Source organism: Dipodomys merriami, unplaced genomic scaffold (assembly GCF_024711535.1).
Source record: "Dipodomys merriami isolate MVZ:Mamm:240054 unplaced genomic scaffold, mDipMer1.0.p SCAF_29, whole genome shotgun sequence".
Classification (NCBI taxonomy): Eukaryota; Metazoa; Chordata; class Mammalia; order Rodentia; family Heteromyidae; genus Dipodomys; species Dipodomys merriami.
Genome location: NW_027204381.1, coordinates 4,499,747 through 4,518,946, shown reverse-complemented (window position 1 = coordinate 4,518,946; position 19,200 = coordinate 4,499,747). Strand labels below are relative to the sequence as shown.

General features: G+C 42.0%; 1 protein-coding gene across 2 annotated transcripts in view; it reads right to left on the bottom strand.

Annotated features, from left to right (window-relative positions):
• The window catches only part of LOC138838842 (coiled-coil domain-containing protein 15-like), a 52,330-nt gene extending 40,618 nt beyond the window's left edge, over positions 1-11,712 (bottom strand). Inside the window, exons 1-3 of one of the 2 annotated variants that reach the window (XM_070038228.1) lie at positions 11,163-11,712; positions 6,918-7,067; positions 5,973-6,152 (exon numbers count right to left, since the gene is read on the bottom strand). In XM_070038228.1, the coding sequence (XP_069894329.1) occupies positions 5,973-6,152; positions 6,918-7,067; positions 11,163-11,342 (510 nt within the window). In that variant the 5' untranslated portion in view covers positions 11,343-11,712. Of the gene's footprint in view, positions 1-5,972; positions 6,156-6,917; positions 7,068-11,162 lie in introns of those variants that run through there. The other variant, XM_070038229.1, reaches the window with a different exon arrangement.
• Positions 11,713-19,200: the final 7,488 nt, after the last annotated feature.

Sequence of the window (19,200 nt, the reverse complement as noted above, 5' to 3'; positions counted from 1 at the left end):
CCCCAAACCAGGCAAAGACCCAACCAAAAAGGAGAATTACAGGCCAATCTCCTTGATGAACACAGATGCAAAGATCCTTAACAAGATTCTAGCTAACAGAATCCAGAAACACATAAAAAAAATAATTCACTATGACCAGGTAGGCTTCATCCCAGAGACACAGGGATGGTTTAACATACGTAAGTCAATAAATGTAATCCAACATATCAACAGAGCCAAGGTCAAGAATCACATGATTATCGCTACAGATGCAGAAAAGGCCTTTGACAAAATTCAACATTCATTCATGCTAAAAGCTCTGGAGAAAATAGGAATAGAAGGAACATTTCTAAAAACAATAAAAGCCATTTATGACAGACCAATAGCCAATATTATACTTAATGGGGAAAAGCTACAACCAATTCTCCTAAAATCAGGAACAAGGCAAGGATGCCCACTGTCTCCACTCCTCTTCAATATAGTCCTAGAACCCTTAGCCAGGGCAATAAGGCAAGAAAAAGATATTAAAGGGATCCTCATAGGAAAAGAAGAAGTTAAACTATCCCTTTTTGCAGACGACATGATACTATACCTCCACGATCCCAAAAACTCCATCCCCAAACTCTTAGAAATCATAAATCACTTCGGCAAAATAGCAGGATACAAAATAAACCCACAAAAATCAGTTGCCTTCCTATACACTGATAATGTACAGGAAGAGAGGGAAATAAAGGGAGCAACCCCATTCACAATAACCTCCCGAAAAATAAAATATTTAGGAATTAACCTAACCAAAGATGTAAAAGAACTATTTAATGAGAACTATAAAAAGTTAAAGAAAGAAATTGCAGAAGACACTAGGAAATGGAAAGACCTCCCATGCTCCTGGATAGGCCGACTTAATATAGTAAAGATGGTAATACTTCCAAAACTAATATACAAATTCAACGCAATTCCTATTAAAATCCCAATGACGTACATCACTGAAATACAGAAAACAGTCCAAAAATTCATATGGAACAACAAAAGACCTAGAATAGCCAAAACAATTCTAGGGGATAAAGACAATATGGGAGGGCTATCCATGCCGAACTTCAAACTCTACTACAGAGCTATAATAACAAAGACAGCATGGTACTGGCACAAAAACAGACCCGAAGACCAATGGAACAGAATAGAAGATCCAGAAATAAATCCACAGGCCTACAGCCAGCTGATATTCGACAAAGGAGCCAAAGACATACAATGGAAGAAACACAGCCTCTTCAACCGCTGGTGCTGGGAAAACTGGGCAGCCACATGCAGAAAACTAAAAGTGGACCCCAGCCTATCACCATGCACCAACATCAACTCAAAATGGATTAAAGACCTTAACATTAAACCTGAATCTCTGAAACTACTGCAGGACAGAGTAGGAGAGACACTTGAACTAATAGGCACAGGAAGGAACTTCCTGAACAGAGTCCCAGGGTCACAACAAATTGGAGAGAGACTCGACAAATGGGACTACCTTAAAATAAAAAGCTTCTGCACAGATAAAGCTATCGCAACCAAGCTAGAAAGACAACCAACTAATTGGGAAAAAATATTTACCAGCAATATATCAGACAAGGGGTTAACATCCTGTATATACAGGGAACTCAAGAAACTAATCCCTCCCAAACCCAACACACCAATTACTAAATGGGCAAGGGAACTAAAGAGGGACTTCTCAAATGAAGAAATAAAAATGGCAAAGAAACACATGAGGAAATGTTCATCATCCCTGGTGGTGAAGGAAATGCAAATAAAGACAACCCTGAGATACCACCTTACCCCAGTCAGAATGTCCCACATCCACAAATCAGCCAACGACAAATGCTGGAGGGGATGTGGAGAAAGAGGAACGCTATTACACTGCTGGTGGGAATGTACACTCATACAACCACTTTGGAAAGCAGTCTGGAGGGTCCTTAGAAAGCTAAAGATTGACCTCCCTTACGACCCAGTCATACCACTTCTAGGCATCTACCCTGAACAACAGGAACCAATATACAAGGACACGTGCACCTCCATGTTTATTGCAGCACTGTTCGCAATAGCTAGGATATGGAAACAACCTAGATGCCCCACCACAGATGAATGGATCCAAAAATTGTGGTATCTATACACAATGGAATATTATGCAGCCATTAGAAATGACAAAATAATGGCATTTGCAGGGAAATGGATGGAGCTAGAAGGAATCATGTTGAGCGAGGTAAGCCAAGAACGAAGAGACAAACAGTACATGGTCTCCCTGATAAGTGGATGATGAATCCAAAATGTTAGGTGATATGACAAAACTAACAGGACTTAAGAAACAAAGAACTCCCACTCATCTGGTTGAACCACTACTAAATATCCCCATGCTGCTGATCACATATATGGTATATAACATATGAGCACCGTTATATATTACAGACTGTGATAGACAATTTGCTCCAGGAAAGTTAGAATGAACTTGTGACTTTAAATGAGCATCATTATTCCACAATACTGTGAATTTCCGGAAATTAAGTAATCACTTAATCACGATCAAAAAAAAAAAAAAAAAAAAGAACCTTGGGGAAGGGAGGGAGGGAGGGGATGGTAGGGGGAAAACAATGGAGGGGGTAACAATGTTCAAGAGGAAGTGGAAGTGTACTCATTACCTCACTCATGTAACTGTAACCCTCTGTATAGTATCTCTACAATAAAAAAAATTAAAAAAAAAAAAAAAAAAAAAAAAAAAAAACAACTGGCTGGCCTGAAAATGTCCAGGTTTTAGGACTGGAAGACTCATTTCCTAGGAAATCCCTGACTCTTGAGACAAATCAAGTTAATGACTAAATGCTAGTATAAATTCAATTATATCATTCTCTTATCATCACTGGATCTTACATGCAGAAAAACATTCACTTGAAGACCTTTAAAGGAAGTTTGAATTTGTGTGAGGTTCAAATTGTATTTTGATTAACCCAAGTCCCAGTGTCTTTTTTTTTTAATAAGTTTTTTATTGTGAAAATACCATACAGAGGGGTTACAATTACATGAGTAAGGTAATGAGTACATTTCTTATCAAGCATTGTTGCCTCCTCCGGTTTTTCCTCTACCATCCCTGCCCTCCTATCTCCATGACTACACTCCCCCACCCCCAAAGTTGTAAAGTTTGTTTTTCAACATAGCATCTTGTACATCTCATTGTTGCAATGGGTCCACCTGTATCCCTATTTAAACAATTTGTTTTTTTCCCTTCCCTACCCCAAATTATACCAACATCAAATACAGTGAAAACAGGTTATACTATGGGGGAAGAACACACAAAGCACCAAAAAAAATCACCTTATAAATACGTCAGAAACAATAGCAAAAAAGAAGAAAACCACTTGTGTCCTTGGGGTTCATTTAGCCTAATATCATCTTATCTGATGTTTTCTACTTGTCTCAGACACATACTAGTTATAAGAGAAACCATGGAGCCAGGCACCAGTGGCTCACACCTGTAACCCTAGCTACTGAGGAGGCTGAGATCTGAGGATCTCGGTTCAAAGCCAGCCCGGGCAGGAAAGTCAGTGAAACTCTTATCTCCAATAAACCACCAGAAAACCGAGGTGGCGCTGTGGCTCAAGCGGTAGAGCACTCATCTTGAGCTGAAGAGTGCAGGGACAGAACCCAAGCCCAGAGTTCAAGCTCCATGACAGACCAAAAAAAAAAAAAAAAAAGAGAGAGAGAGAGAGAAACCATGGGCCTGGCTTACTTTATTTAATATAATTTTTTCCAAGTCTTTCCATTTCCTAACAAATGGGGCAATGTCATTCTTTCTGACAGAGGCATAGACTTCCACTTCCATAGATATACCACATTTTCTTGATCCATTCACCTACTGAGGGGCATCTGTGTTGAGTATTCAAAATAGCTTGGTACTGGCACAAGAAGAGACCTCAGGACCAATGAAATAGAATTGAAAACCCAGAAATGAGGAACCCAGAAATGAACCCGCAGACCTATGGCCACCTAATCTTCGATAAGGGAGCTAAAAAAATAGAATGGAAGAAAGACAGCCTCTTCAGTAAATGGTGCTGGCAAAACTGGTTAATCACTTGTAGAGAAAACTAAAGCTAGATCCTTATGTATCACCCTGCACCAGAATCAACTCCAAATGGATCAAAGACCTCGGAGTCAAAGCAGACCCCTGAAAACATTACAGGACCAAATAGGAGAAAACCAAGTTCTCCTCGGCACAGACCAAAATTTTCTTAATAGAGACCCAGTGTCTTTTTATCTTTTTGTTCTGCACTATTTGGGATTGAATTCAATGACTTTCCAAGACAGGCATGCTCTACCACTTGAGGTATTTCTGCAACCTTTATGTAATGTATACTCTTGAAACTTTTTCTTGCTTGAATTAGCCTGAATTCTTGGAGCAAAAAGAGCCTAACTAAAATATTAGTGTTTTCAATGACGAGTGACAGAAACTTAGTAGGTTATTTCCTATCATTGGAATCTTTACTTATCTACAAAAGGTAATGATTTTCAGATTAAAAAGCTAGAAAACTGGAATTGTAATGGAGAACTAAAAATGAAAATAAGGAGCCAAGTATGGTGGCTCATATACATAAAGTTTGAAAATAAAATTAAAGTATAAGATAGTAAAAAGTTTAGTAAGAAACAAAAAGCTGACATAAACCATGCTAGAAAAGAAATAATAGTGAACAGTTTATATTTTTTTAATTATTATATGGTGAGAATGAAAAAATAAGATGTCCTTCAATTCTCTACTAATGCACAGTAATCAAGGGACACCATAGAAACTCAATCCTGAAATATAAGTCCTTAGTTCATCTCACTCTAATATTATTTTGAAGTATATTCCAGACATCAAACCATTGCATCCTTAAATAGTTCAATTAACTTTAAAATCCTTGCAACTCAATGATTCTATATTTATATAGTTTCAAGACACAAGGAAACTGAAAAGACCATTAGCATTTAGATAATGAGTTATGTTTATCATTTATTTAGTCTATTCTAGGAAACTAAAAAAGCTAGTCCTTAAACAATTTCATTTTTTAGTTCCATAATGACATCTAGTGGATAAAAATTGTAAAAGAAATGGTAAAATTTTAAAACACTCATTGTCACAGAGTTGTAAAGGCAAAAGTTCAAGGTGTAAAATAGTTAATTGAATATGCTTTATTAGTATGCTTTCTTCCAATTAATTAATACACTTAATATTAATATACTTTATTAATACACCTTTTCTTTTCTTTTCTTTTTTTGGTCAGTCGTGAGGCTTGAACTCTGGGCTTGGGTTCTACCCCTGCGCTCTTCAGCTCAAGGGGAGTGCTCTACCACTTGAGCCACAGTGCCACTTTTGGTTTTTCTAGTGATTTATTGGAGATAGTCTCATGGACTTTCCTGCCTGGGCTGGCTTTGAACCATGATCCTCAGAGCTAGGATTACAGGTGTGAGCCATCAGTACCCGGCATACACCTTCTTTTCAAGGAAAAAAGGTAGCAAAACAGGACTCAAAAACTTTTTAGTATTTTGTAACACTTTTTTATTTATTTATTTATTTTTTGGTCAGTTGTGGGGCCTGAACTCTGGGCCTGGGTGCTGTCCCTCAGCTTTTCAGCTCAAGGCTAGCCCTCTACCACTTGAGCCACAGTGCCACTTCCGGCTTTTTCTGCTTATGTGGTGCTGAGGAATCGAACCCAGGGCCTCATGCATGCAAGGCAAGCGCTCTACCACTGAGCTACCTTCCCAGTTATTTTGTAACACTTAAAGCTTTTATAACCTGACTTCCTACCTAACTCATGCTGCTATAGGGATGTAAGGTTGGCACCTGGGCTGCAGAGCAAAATCCTGTCTCCAGGAAAAAAAAAGATAATAAAAAGTGAAGCTGAATGGGATCTTTGTTCCATATCCTAGATTTGGAGGTTGAAAAGAAAAAAAAAAAAACTAGACTGAAAATAAAATGAATGTATACTTACAGCCTGGGCTTGCTGGAATAATTCACTGTGATTCTCTCCATTATCTACTGTATCCCCAAGCATCTGGGAAGGAGGTAACACAGAACTTCCAATAGCAGCATTCAAAGTACTTGGAAAAACACTTGTCCTTTTAAGAGTTCGATCTGAAGACTGCATGGCTATAGAGCCTTCTTTTTCTACCTACTCAAAGGAAAAAATGGGATAATGAGTTTCCATTCCAATTCAGTGCTCCCTTTAAGCAGCCAAGATTTTCATTTAGAGCAGAGGATGGGGACATAAGGCTTTAGCTTCAAGAGAAACTAACATTTACCAGCAACTACTATGTGCTAATAAATTATTTAGGTTATTATAATCCTGTGAGATAAGGTTTTTGTTTTTGTTTTTTTGGTCAGTTGTGGGGCTTGAACTCCGCCTGGGTGCTGTCCCTCAGCTCTTCAGCTCAAGGAGAGAGCTCTACCACTAGAGCCATAACGCTACTTCCCATTTTCTGGTAGTTAATTGGAGATAAGAGTCTCTTGGACTTTCCTTGCCTGGGCTAGCTTTGTACTGTGATCCTCAGATCTCAGCCTCCTGAGTAGCTAGGATTGCAGGTGTGAGCCACCAGCGCCTGGCAGGTATCATATTTTTTATTGACAAGATGCTAATAAATTAAGTAACCTACAATCACATAGCAAGTAGCAAAGTTAGAATTCAAACAAGTCTAAATTTAAAATTCTGAAATTGTTACTAACTCATTTGGTGAAAGCAAAAAAACAAATCAGAACATGGGAATATGAATTTTCAATATGAATTTTCAATATGAAAATCTCTTGTGCCCACTAGAAAACTGATTATATAAAGCATGCAATCAAAAGAAAATCAATTCTGTTACTGTTACTGCCTAATAACTTAGCTCATAAGACTTGCCATTCAGTCTATTAAGGCTCAGTTTTCTTTTGCACTTACTGCTTCATAAGACTTCTGAAGCTGTTGCTTTTTTCTAAGCCTGACTTGTTGATTTACTCGGGATTTGACTTGTCTCTGAAAATGTTTCAAAGCTTCTTGTTTTCTTCTTTGTTGTTCCTTTAGTTCTTCTTCAATTATATATGCTGAAGTCTTTAAAGATGAAAGAGAAAATGAACTTAATGGGCAGTTTTATTTATTAATGCTACTATAAACACAGACCTAAAAAAATAATTCAGCCTATAATCCAAACCTCCCAGAAGAATTTAAACTATAAACTATAAGTAAGGATATCAACTTCAGAACCAATGATCTAGACATAGCTAGTCAGTATCAAGAAGTTAGGCCAGGCCTGAAAGCAAGGGCCAAGAAGCAGAGCACAACCCAATCACAAGCTAAATAGGAACTGTGTGAACATTCAAATCCTAGTGTTTTTTTTTTCTTTTATTAAACTAAAACTAAACATGATTTCATTAGTGAGTCAATTAAATCCACTTGGGTTGCATATTGTCTAAAATTAATGAACAGTATTAATAGACCAGACTGCTCACTACTTACCAAATTCGTCTTATTATAAAATGTCTTCACACTCAGAATTATGATCTATTTTTAATTCCACACAGTAATAGTCTACACAGTCTTTACAAGACTAATATTCACACCCACTACCTCCTAAAACACTGACTTCCTCTGAGCTTTTATGCTATGGAACCTCTCATTTTACTAAAGTTACTGTACACATTACTTATTAATGCCCCACTAGATTATGAACTCTGAGGGCAATTCCACAAAGTATTCTAAATGACTTAGAACACCTTTCAATGTCAGTCCCTGGTCTGCAGTCATCTCCTCTAAGTGCTCTGAATATTAACAGTAAACAAAATAAAAGCAGTTGGCAATATTAATGTTTTGATTCTACACCTAACTCCTCATTGCCTTCCTACACTATACATACTATTAACAGAATGGAGTGTTTATATAATATTGAAAGAACACATGAATGTGATCTCAATTTGTATGCCCAAAGGAATGAGGCACGGTGTTGGCTCTGAGACTTCTCAAGCAAGGTCATGAAGCAACTTCTACCTGGAGGTCTACCTGGAGGTCTTAGAATGTTCTCTGGATGAAGTCAACAACATACAAGAATTCTGATTATTCTGCAACTACCATGTTTCAAGGAAGCACAGGCTAGTCAAACAGGCCATGTGGAATACAAAAAAACACCAGCCAGCTGAGTACTGGTGGCTCACACCTGTAATCCTAGCTACTAAGGAGGCTGAGATCTGAGGATCTCAGTTCAAAGCCAGTACAGGCAGGAACATCTGTAAGACTCTCCTCCAATGAACCACTAGAAAAAGGGAAGTGGAGTGGTGGCTCAAGTGGTAGAGTGCTGTCCTTCAGCAGAAAGCTCAGGGATAGCACCCAGCCCCTAAGTTCAAGACCCATGACCAATTAAAAAAAAAAAAAGATACCAGCCAGCCCTCAGCCATTTTAATCATCCTAGACTCAATGCCAGATACGTGAGTAAGAAAGCCATCTTGGACACTACAGCCTATATAGTGCCATATGACAAAGAACCAAGGAATTCAACCAATAGCTAAAACCCACTCAAGCTGTCCAGACGTCATGTCCAACTATTTAAGACACCCAAGTTGAGCAAAGGCAAAGCTTCCCACTGTAGCCTCTTAAATTCCTAACACACAGTATTATTTGCCTTATGCCCCTAGGTTCTGGAGTCATTTGTTATACAGAACAAGACAACCAGAACAAGCCGGGCGCTGGTGGCTCACGCCTGTAATCCTAGCTACTCAGGAGGCTGAGATCTGAGGATCGCGGTTCAAAGCCAGCCCGGGCAGGAGAGACTGTGAGACTCCTATCTCCAATAAACCACCAGAAAACCGGAAGTGGCGCTGTAGCTCAAGTGGTACAGCGCTCGCCTTGAGCTGAAGAGCTGAGGGACAGCGCCCAGGCCCAGAGTTCAAGCCCCACGACCAAAAAAAAAAAAAAAAGACAACCAGAACAAAAAATAAAATAAGGTAATAGCCATATGCAATATAAGACATAAGTGATTCTGATGCTAGGCTTTCAACTGTCAGGGAGTGGGGCTCTATGGCATTTCTAGGAATCCTGATGGCCTCTCAGTATTTTGTGGAGAAAAATTAATAGGAGTCCCCTTTTAGGATAAATATAATTCTTAGCCAAACTTTAGAAGTAACTATTTATATCTCCTTTGACAGTGCTACAACTGTCAATAAAGGTGGATATCCAGAGTAAATAAGCTAAAGCAAGCGTTCTAGAATGATTTAAACAAGTTAAAGGAGAAATGTTTGTACATGTTCTAAATTAATGTGTGGGAACTTAAGATTCAATTTAAGATTCAGCACAGAAAAAATATGACGATCAGGGTCAAATTGTAGGCAGTTTGATACTACTGACATTACAGAGATGTCAAAATCTGAGGATTTAAAAAGATGTATAACTGAAATGTGAAAATATCTTTTTGTATCAAATCTTACTGATTCTTGATCCCCCTTTTGCAAGGTTTTTCCTCTCTATTTCTTACCTAAAGAAATTTTAATAATATCCTTCCTGCCTTAATTGTTACAATTATATTCCAGCTTGTACCTTTGGATCCAATCTCTCCCTAACTTTTTTTTTTTTGCTGGACATGGGGCCTGAACTGTGGGCCTGGGCTCTGTCCCTCAGCTCTTCAGCTCAAGGCTAGCGCTCTACCACTTGAGCCACAGCGCCACTTCCAGCTTTTTCTGCTTATGTGGTGCTGAGGAATCGAACCCAGGGCCTCATGCATGAAGGCAAGCATTCTGCCACTGAGCCACCTTCCCAGCCCTCTCCCTTTTTGAAACGTTGAAGCAAAAAAATCTAAGTAAAAAGCAGTTTGATCATGAAATTACCTGTAAAAATTAAAACAATAAAGTCAATCTTTTCTTCAAAACTTCCTATAATTTCCCACCACCCTGATTTTTCATAATCCTGTCAACCACTATGCCGCTACTAAACCTTTCACATCAACCGATCAAATCTACTTTTAGAAGCCTGAAGATAATTGTATTGCAATACTATTGGGGGGGGGGGGGCAGGACTAAGGTGAAACAAGTATCTTCCAACCATTATTAAGCATCAAAAACTAGAGGTGCCAGGGCTGAGAAGGTGGCTCAGTGGTAGAGTGCTTGCCTTGCATGCATGAGGCCCTGGGTTTGATTCCTCAGCCCACATAAGCAGAAAAAGCTGGAAGTGGCGCTGTGGCTCAAGTGGTAGAGCGCTAGCCTAGGGCAGTATGCAGGCCCCACCACTGACAGAAAAACACAAAACGAAACAAAAAAACACTAGAGGTGTTGCGGTGGAGGGGGGGAACTGGGTTTGATTCCTCAACCCACATAAGCAGAAAAAGCCAGAAGTGGCACTGTGGCTCAAGTGATAGCTAGCCTAGAGGTAGCCTAGAGCATGCAGGCCCCACGACTGACATAAAAACACAAAACAAAACAAAAAAAAAAGAACACTAGCCGGGCGCTGGTGGCTCACGCCTGTAATCCTAGCTACTCAGGAGGCTGAGATCTGAGGATCGCGGTTCAAAGCCAGCCCAGGCAGGAGAGACCGTGAGACTCCTATCTCCAATAAAACCACCAGGAAACCGGAAGTGGCGCTGTGGCTCAAGTGGTAGAGCGCTTGCCTTGAGCTGAAGAGCTAAGGGACAATGCCCAGGCCCAGAGTTCAAGCCCCACGACCGACAAAAAAAAAAAACAACACTAGAGGTGTTGCAGTGGAGGGGGGGAACGTGGGACGTGAGATGGGGGACGGGGGACGGGGCGGGGTGTGGAGGGGAACGGGATGACGACACTCTTGCCTGTACTCTTAGTTTCAATTGACTGTGGCTTGAGGAGTTTTTTCCACAAAAACCTCATCTCAATCAAGAAACTGAGTGTAATAATGGTGCACGCCTATGATCTCAGCTACACAAGAGGGCAACTGCTAAAAACTTGCCCCTGCAGGGGAAAAAATGCAAGGCCCAGTCTGAAAATTAACTAAAGCAGAAAGACAGGAAGGAAGGAAGGAAGGAAGGAAGGGAGGAAGGGAGGAAGGGAGGAAGGGAGGAAGGGAGGGAGGGAGGGAGGGAGGGGCTGGGGATGTCGCTTGGAAGCAGGAGACACTGAGTTCAAACTCCTGCATCACGTTCAAAGTAAGTTGATCGGGAAGGCAGTGGCCGGGGAGCCGGGGCAGGCCGACACTCACGTGCGCCGGGATCTCCTTGCACTGCGGGGAGGCCGGCTCCACCCACGCCCCAACCGGCGCTACGACCTCGCTCCTCTCGGCCAACACGGCCAGCACGTCCTGGCTCTTCCTGGGGTTTAGGGCCAGGGGCAAAGCTGTGGCACTCCGAGGCTTCTTGAGCGGGGCCACACGTCCCGGCATCGGTGGCTCCTGGTGAGGGCGAAAACAACAAAAACAAAAACCGAAACGCCTAACACCTCCCCAACCACCGCGGCCAAAGCCCCCGCCTCCCCGGGGAGGCAGCGGCGCGGCCGGAGAGGGTGACCCGGCTCTGGAGGGAGAGGGGACCGGGAGAGAACCGGGGCCGAAGGAACGGGCGCAGGCCTGCCGGGGCGGGGGGAAACCTGGCCGTGTGGCAGCGTCCGAACATGGACGTGATTGGAGTCCAACACTGGGAGAAGGCCTGGACCTCTGGACGCTCCCAGACAGACAAAACCCCGGGCCGTGTACGCGGCAGCTGGCAAACAACGCAGGGATACCGAGGCAACCACCTCAAGTAAACCGCCACTTTGCAGCGGGACGCCCCGCCCCGCTGCGTCGCCCACTGCGTAGCCTTGTGCCCGCCCCTTCCGGGATTCGCGTCTACTGCTAGGGCTGGGAAGGTGTAAGGGGCGGGATTTGGGGCACCCGTGGTCCTGGCACTTCCGCTTTGTAGCCTGTTGACGGAGGAGGGAGATGATTGGGTGTACGAAAGGAAGGGGTGGGCTGATGGGTAATGATTGAGCTGAGGTTCAGCCAACCATCGTTGAGACCGGAGGTTTCCAAATCCCTTATTTCTACTATAATCAGGAGACTGAGGCTCGCAACTCATCTCCAAATTAATCACCAAAAAGCAGAAGTGGAGCTGTGGCTGAAGTGGTAGAGCGTTAGCCTTAACCACAAAAGCTCAGGGACAGTGCCCAGGCAACGAGTACAAGCCCCAGGACCAGTACAAAACAAAAACAAAAAATACTTAAAAAAAAAAAAAAAGAGGAAAAAAAAGGAGGAGGAGGAGGAGGGGGAGGAAGAAAAAAAAGAAAGAAAGGCCACTACTATTCAGGATCTGAGGATCACAGTCTGAAAGTCCTTGAGACTCTTATCTCCAATTAACCCCAGAAAACCACGTGAGCGCCCAGGCCCAGAGTTCAAACCCCACAACTGACAAAAACAAAAAACAGGATGCTAAGGCTGATGGACCGACAGGGCCAGGGTTCACTGTAGAAGAGAAAAACTTGGGAAAAAGGATAGACGGTCCTGGCAAGTGCTTCCTCAAGAAACAAATTTGTATAATTAACAAATTATTTTGTATAATTAAGGTGCACAATAGTGTGCCCTTCTAGTTCTTCATACGGCTCAATATCTGTACAACAATATTTCAAACTTATTCTTCTGTTTGAAAATCTCAGCCTAATTAGCAGTTACCCTTTTCACACTAAGCCCTGCTCTAATCCAGAGCTGTGATTGGATTCTATTAGCCCTGTGGGTTACTCATTGAGCCAACACACAACAGCTTTCTATATACCCATATGGTATGTTGTTTTTTTCTTTTTTTCTGAGCTGGGGAATGCTCTACCATGAAAGTTATACCCTCAGCCCCTTTGGTTTTTTGTTTTTATTTGTTTCGTTGGTCCTGGGGCTTGAACTGGGGGCCTGAGCTCTTTTGTCTCAAGGCTAGTGCTCTACTACTTTGAGCCAAGGACCACTTCCATTTTTCTGGTGCTTAATTAGAGATAAGAGTCTCAGAGACTTTCCCACCAAGGCTGACTTTGAACCTCATTCCTTAGATCTCAGCCTCCTGAGTAACTAGGATTACAGGCATGAGCCACCAACACCTTGGCTTTTATTTTGTTTTTGTTGGTTTTTTTTGAGATAGGATCTTGCTAAGTGCCTGTGCTAGCTTTGAACAATTTATCCTCCTGCCTTTGCCTCCTCTGTAGCTGGGGTTATAGACATATAATAATACACTGAGTTCCTGCGCCTCTACTTTTCTAGGCACTGGAGATACATAGAGAACAAAACAAATACTCCTTGCTGGGGCAATAGTGATGGAGGGAAGAGCAAAAACAAATACATAAGACAAATGAATATGTCTAATACTGATACTGTGTAATAAACACAAAGAGGACAGGGAATGTGTGTGGAGATGAAATACTAAATTGAATGTTGCAAGATTTATTAAGATAACTTGTTTTTCTTTTTTCTTTTCTTTTTTTTTTTGGTTGATCCTGGGGCTTGAACTCTGGGCCTGGTTGCTGTCGCTGAGCACTTCAGTTTAAGGCGAGTACTCTACCACTTGAGCCACTTGAGCAAAAACTTAGATAATATAATAAGTTACTGTAAATTTTTGTTGTTGTTGGTTTGTGGGGCTTGAACTCAAGGCCTGAACACTGTCCCTAAGCTTCTTTGTGGTCAAAGCTAGCCATCTACCGCTTGAACTTCAGTGCCAGTTCTGGTTTTCAAATAGTTAATTGGAGATAAGAGTCTCACGGAGACTTTTTTGCCGGAGCTGGCTTGGAACCACAATCCTCAGATTTCAGCCTCCTGAGTAGCTAGGATTATAGGCATGAGCCACCAGCACCTGGCAGCTACTGTACCTGAAAGGGAGGGCTTTTTGTAAAAGTGTTCCACATAGAGTCAACAGCAAGTACAAATGTCCCAAGATAGGAACATTACCTGGTTAGAAAAGAGTTAGGAAGCTAGTAATAATCAGAACAAAACGAGAAGCAAAGAGCTGAGACAGGAGTTAAAATTTTGAAGTCCTGAGCAATCATAGAACATCATAAGCCATCCTTAAAGGCTGAGCTGGGGAACCACTAGAGGATTTTACACAAAAGTATTCTATATGACTTGAATTTTAAAAAAAATATTCATGGGCTACATTGGAAGAACCAGGAAGGAAGGAAGGAAGGAAGGAATCTCTCCATTAAGGCTTTTTCTTCTTCTTCTTTCTGATACTAGTGCTTGAATTTGGGGCCTGGGCATTGTCCCTTAGTTTTTTCCACTCAGGCTGGTGCCCTACCACTTGACTTGGAGCTTCACTTCTGCTTTCTGTTGGATAATTGAATATGAAAGTCTCATAGATTTTCCTGCCTGGGCTGACTTCAAACTGAGATCCTCAGATCTCAGCCTCGTGAATAGCTAGATTAGATGTTGAGCTATCACCATCAGGATACCTGTAGACTTTTTAAATATAGGAACCAAAAAAAATCTCTGTGATGACAATTTTTATTTCTTTTTGCACTATTTGTGACATAGAGATCCCTAATATGAGCAAGATGGAGGAATCCATCAGTACATATAGAAGCATGGAGGAGACAAGAAGAATGGGTCCGATCTACCTACAAAGGTTGGTTTAGGAGCTGCTTATGTTTATGTTCTCCAATTCCATAGCCAGCTACTATGTATCTATGCAACATGCTTTTCCTCCAATGGAAGCTTTGCCATTGTATCTTTTTAGTTTTTATATTTAGTGGTATTGGAGCCTTGAACTCAGGGCCTCACACTTGCTAGGCAAGCACTATACTTAAACCATACTTAAACCATACTTCCAGCCTTTTTGCCTTAGGTTATTTCTCAGATAGGTATCTTCAAAATCACCTTCCTTGCCAGCTTAGCTAGGGCCTATTTCTAAGAAACCTTGCTTATTTTGCCTGTCCCGGGGCTTGAACTCAGGGCCTGGGCACTCTCCTTGAGTCTTTTTGAGCTCAAGGCTAGTACTCTAGCCCTTGAACCACAATGCCACTTCTGGCTTTTTCTGAGTAATTTATTTTATATAATAACCTCACAGTCTTTCTTGCCCAGGCTGGCTTCAAACCACAATTGTCAGATCTCAGCCTCTGGAGTAGCTAGGATTACAGGTATGAACCACCTGTGCCTGGCAGAAACCTTTTTTTTTATATTGATCCACTTATTATAAAGTTGTCTTACTGGTGTCCCAGGTCTTACCATTGGAGGCTCATCATTCTCTTACTAATTGGGCTTTTACTTTGTTTATTGTTTTTGGTGGAAGTACTGAGGTTTGAACCCAGGGCCTCACTAGAGGCTAGACAGCTATTTACTTGAGCCATGCCTCCCAGCCCTTTTTTCTTTAGTTTCTTTTCAGGTATGGTCTCTCATTTTTGCCAACGGCCTGTCTTGAACCACAATCTTCCTATGGCCTCCTGAGTATCTGGGATGACAGGTGTGTCCTATTATGCCCAGTTTTTTGTTGTCTGAGATGAGGGTCTCACTATTTTTATTTTATTTATTTTGCCAAGGCTGGTATCAAATCTATATCCTCTGGTCTCTACTTCCCTAATAGCTGGGATTACAGGCATGAGCCACAGCACCATTCCCTGATTTTTTTTTTTTAAGTCGGTCGTGGGGCTTGAACTCTGGGCTTGGGCACTATCCCTCAGCTCTTCAGCTCAAGGCCAGCACTCTTCCGCTTGAGCGACAACGCCACTTCCCATTCCCTGTTTTTGCTTTGCTTGTTAAGTCCCATCTCTTCCTTTCTTTATCCTCCTTTCTTTTACATCTACTCAAGAGACCTTTTTTTTTTTCTGCCCACATTTACTCCTAGGCCTGGCTAAAGGCAGCCTCTTTCAGAAGTGTGGTACTGTACTATAAACCCTAGACAAAGAAGCACAGGTTGAGTTTGGACTGTGATAACTTAAAAAAAAAAAAAGCAAAAATTAACTTTAAGCAGTTAATTTCTCTCAGCTTCGTGTTCCTTCTTCAAAACAAAATCAAATATTTTCTAAAATAATTTGAGAAGGGCAATGTGAATGTACTAAGCAAAATTGTGCTTCCAGATTTAAATATGGCTTTCTAATATATTTAAACTCCTACGCAGGGATGTGGTTGACTATTGATTAAAAAAAAAACAACAACAACAAAAAAACTCTGGGTGCTGGGGATTGAACCCAGAACCTCAAGCAGTCTAGGCAGGGGCTATATATCACTGAGCTACAGTCCCAGCCTAACTGTTGCTTTTGAATACGGCCACTGGCCCCCCTCTACCACATCCCTACCGTTCTGGAAGGCTGGAACACAGAGTACTCCCCACACAGCAGGCAATGATTGGATGGTGGCCAGCTGATTTGCATTTCTGTGCCTCTCTCTTTGAGAGGAGGGTAAAGGGGGTGGGAGGGGGGTGAGGCAAATCCTTCCTTAGGACGTGGTTGGTGGGTGGACACGATCTGAGGAAGCAGGAAAAGGGAAACAATAGGGTCTTTCAGGATCAGGGCGTCATTGGTGGCTTCTTTGTGATTCCCCAACCTGTTTGCATTGACAAGTACAGAAGGCTTTACAAGAACACAACCCCAGAGATGCTCTTTAGAACTGTCCTTGTAGCATCTTAAATAGGTCAGCAAAAGCTGGATCTCTCCCACCCTTTAAAACCAATTAATTTCTTCTCTTTGTTCCTCTGGAGAGTTGCTGAATAGGGCACGTTTAGCAACCATGGCCACAAGCCTGAGTTCCTCTCAGTTTCTGAGGGGGCGGGAATTCTATTCAGAAATCAAATATTGACTCTCAGAATAAAAGGCTTTGATGTTTGGTTTTCTTCCCCCCCCCCCTCTTTTTTTTTTTTCATTTTCCAGGATGAAAATGAGATCCCCTCTTCCTTACCCCCTCAAAATGTGCTCAATATCCTACACCAGCCCTTTCCCCCAGGATCATGTATTTCTCCAAACATACCTGCACTTTTTCGAGACAACTATCTCCACAGAACTCTTTTTTTTTTTTTTTTGGGTCTGGTCGTGGGGCCTGAACTCTGGGCCTGGGCGCTGTCCCTCAGCTCTTCAGCTCAAGGCTAGCGCTCTACCACTTGAGCCACAGTGCCACTTCCGGCTTTTTTCTTTTTGCTTATGTGGTGCTGAGGAATCGAACCCAGGGCCTCGAGCATGCAAGGCAAGCACTCTACCACTGAGCCACCTTCCCAGCCCTCCACAGAACTCTTTACTCTGAGTGACTCTCCATATTTCTAGAACTCTCCAGGACCCCAAATGGATGGTCAGGTTGAAGGTGCTGGAGAAGGTCCCTTTTTAACCCCATCTCCATTTTAAAAATTTCATTATTATTATTATTTGGTCAGTCATAGGGCTTGAACTCATGGCCTGGGTGCTATACCTTAGCTCTTTCACTCAACACTAGCATCTTACCACTTTGAGCCACCACTCTACTTCTGGTTTTCCGGTGGTTAATTAGATACAAGAGTCTTAGGGACTTCCTTGCCCATGCTGGTTTTGAAATGTGATTCTCAGATCTCAGCCTCCTGAGTAGCTAGGATTATAGGTATGGGCCACCAGTGCCTGGCTTCATCTCCACTTTCTATCTGATGTTTCTCAGAAGTGATTTCAAGTACAAAGAAAAATTAAGTCCTTAGGATAGGCCATTCCTCACTGTCCAGGCCATAAGAAAAGCTGACTTTGTTCTGCAGGGGGCTAGTTAATCTGCCTCTTGTTCAGAGGAGCTGGGCCCTGCCTCCTTGCAACACAAAGCCACACACAAATTCCTTGTTTCCTAGGCAATGTCCAGCAGCTTTACAAGCTCTCTGGCTGCTGTTTGCCTCCTGAGCCCTTTCTCGATCAGAAACAAAACAAAACAAAACTGAACTTCGGGTAGGGACAACTCCAGCACCATTTCATGTATAGCCTAGAAACAAAACCAAAAAATACCGTTAGTAATAGCGACACAAGGAGTGAGCAGAGAAAGCCACCTCACATCCTGAGCTCTTCAGAGAGTAGGTGCTGGGGGTACAAAGTTGGATAGGACTGAGGATTAAGTACACAGAGCAGGGACTTCCTGCACACGATGAGACTGGGGACAGACAAAAGTCTAAGTAGTGTGGGTGATCCACCTGATTTCTGGGATTAACGTGGTGGGAGAACCATGTGAGGGATAACATGGATCAAGATGCATTGCACTCATAAACTGACATGTTGGGTTGAAACCCCTTTGTACAACTATTTAAAGATAATAATAATAATAATAATAATAATAATAATAATAATAATAATAATAATAATAATAATAATGCCTGCCAGTTAGTAACTATGTGACTTCAGCAAGTTGCTAACCTTTTGCTAGTTCAGCTTACTTTGTTTGTAAAATGAGATTTTAGTCTCAGTCTAAAATGGGTGCTGGGAGAATTAAGTAAAAAATGACACTGAAATCTATACACACACACACACACAGAAGTTTTGGGCAGGATACCTCGATGTGATAGATTAGAAGTCTCTGACATTAATTTTCTCCTACTCCATAGAAACAACTCTCAGGGCTTGGTGGCATGGCTCAACTGGTAGAGTAACAGAGGATGAGCAAAGCATCAGGTACCGTGTTCAAGTCCTGGTCTCACAAAGAAAGAAAAAGAAACAGCTCTCAGCAGCCCATATCTGTTGGCAGTTGGTAGATGCGTGTCCCAGCTCCCATGCCTTCAGATGTAACTGGGAGGAATGACTCCCTATCTCACTGATTTCTCGGAAAGATTAAGTTCTAGTTGTCTATGATAGTCATGTGCTTGAAATACTACCTGTATTGGCTTCTTTCCCTTCCATGTCTCATTGCCCTAACATACAGACTGCCCATCTCAAATCTCCAAATCCAAATGCTTCAACATCTGTTTCAACCTGTGGAGCTCACAAGTTGTTTTGTTTGGTTGTTTGCCAGTCCTGGAGCTTGAATTCAGGGCCTGGGCACTGTCCTGTCCTTGAGCTTCTTTTGCTCAAGGCTAGCACTCTACCACGAGCCACAGCACCACATCTGGCTTTTTCTGCTTATGTGAGATGGAGGAATCAAACCCAGGGCTTCATGCATGCTAGCCAAGCATGCTAGTGACAGCCCTGTCCTGTCACTCTTGCAAGACCTTCAGGAAGACTGGCTCCCTTTTACAATTCCCCACCCTGCTTCTTAGTTTGGTTTTTCTTTATTCCATTTCCCATTTTTTCCATTTCTTTATTCCATTTCAGGTTGTGACTCGGTTAACACCTCTTGCTTGCTCCTTTCTCCTGATCCAGAGGTGTACACTTCTGACTTT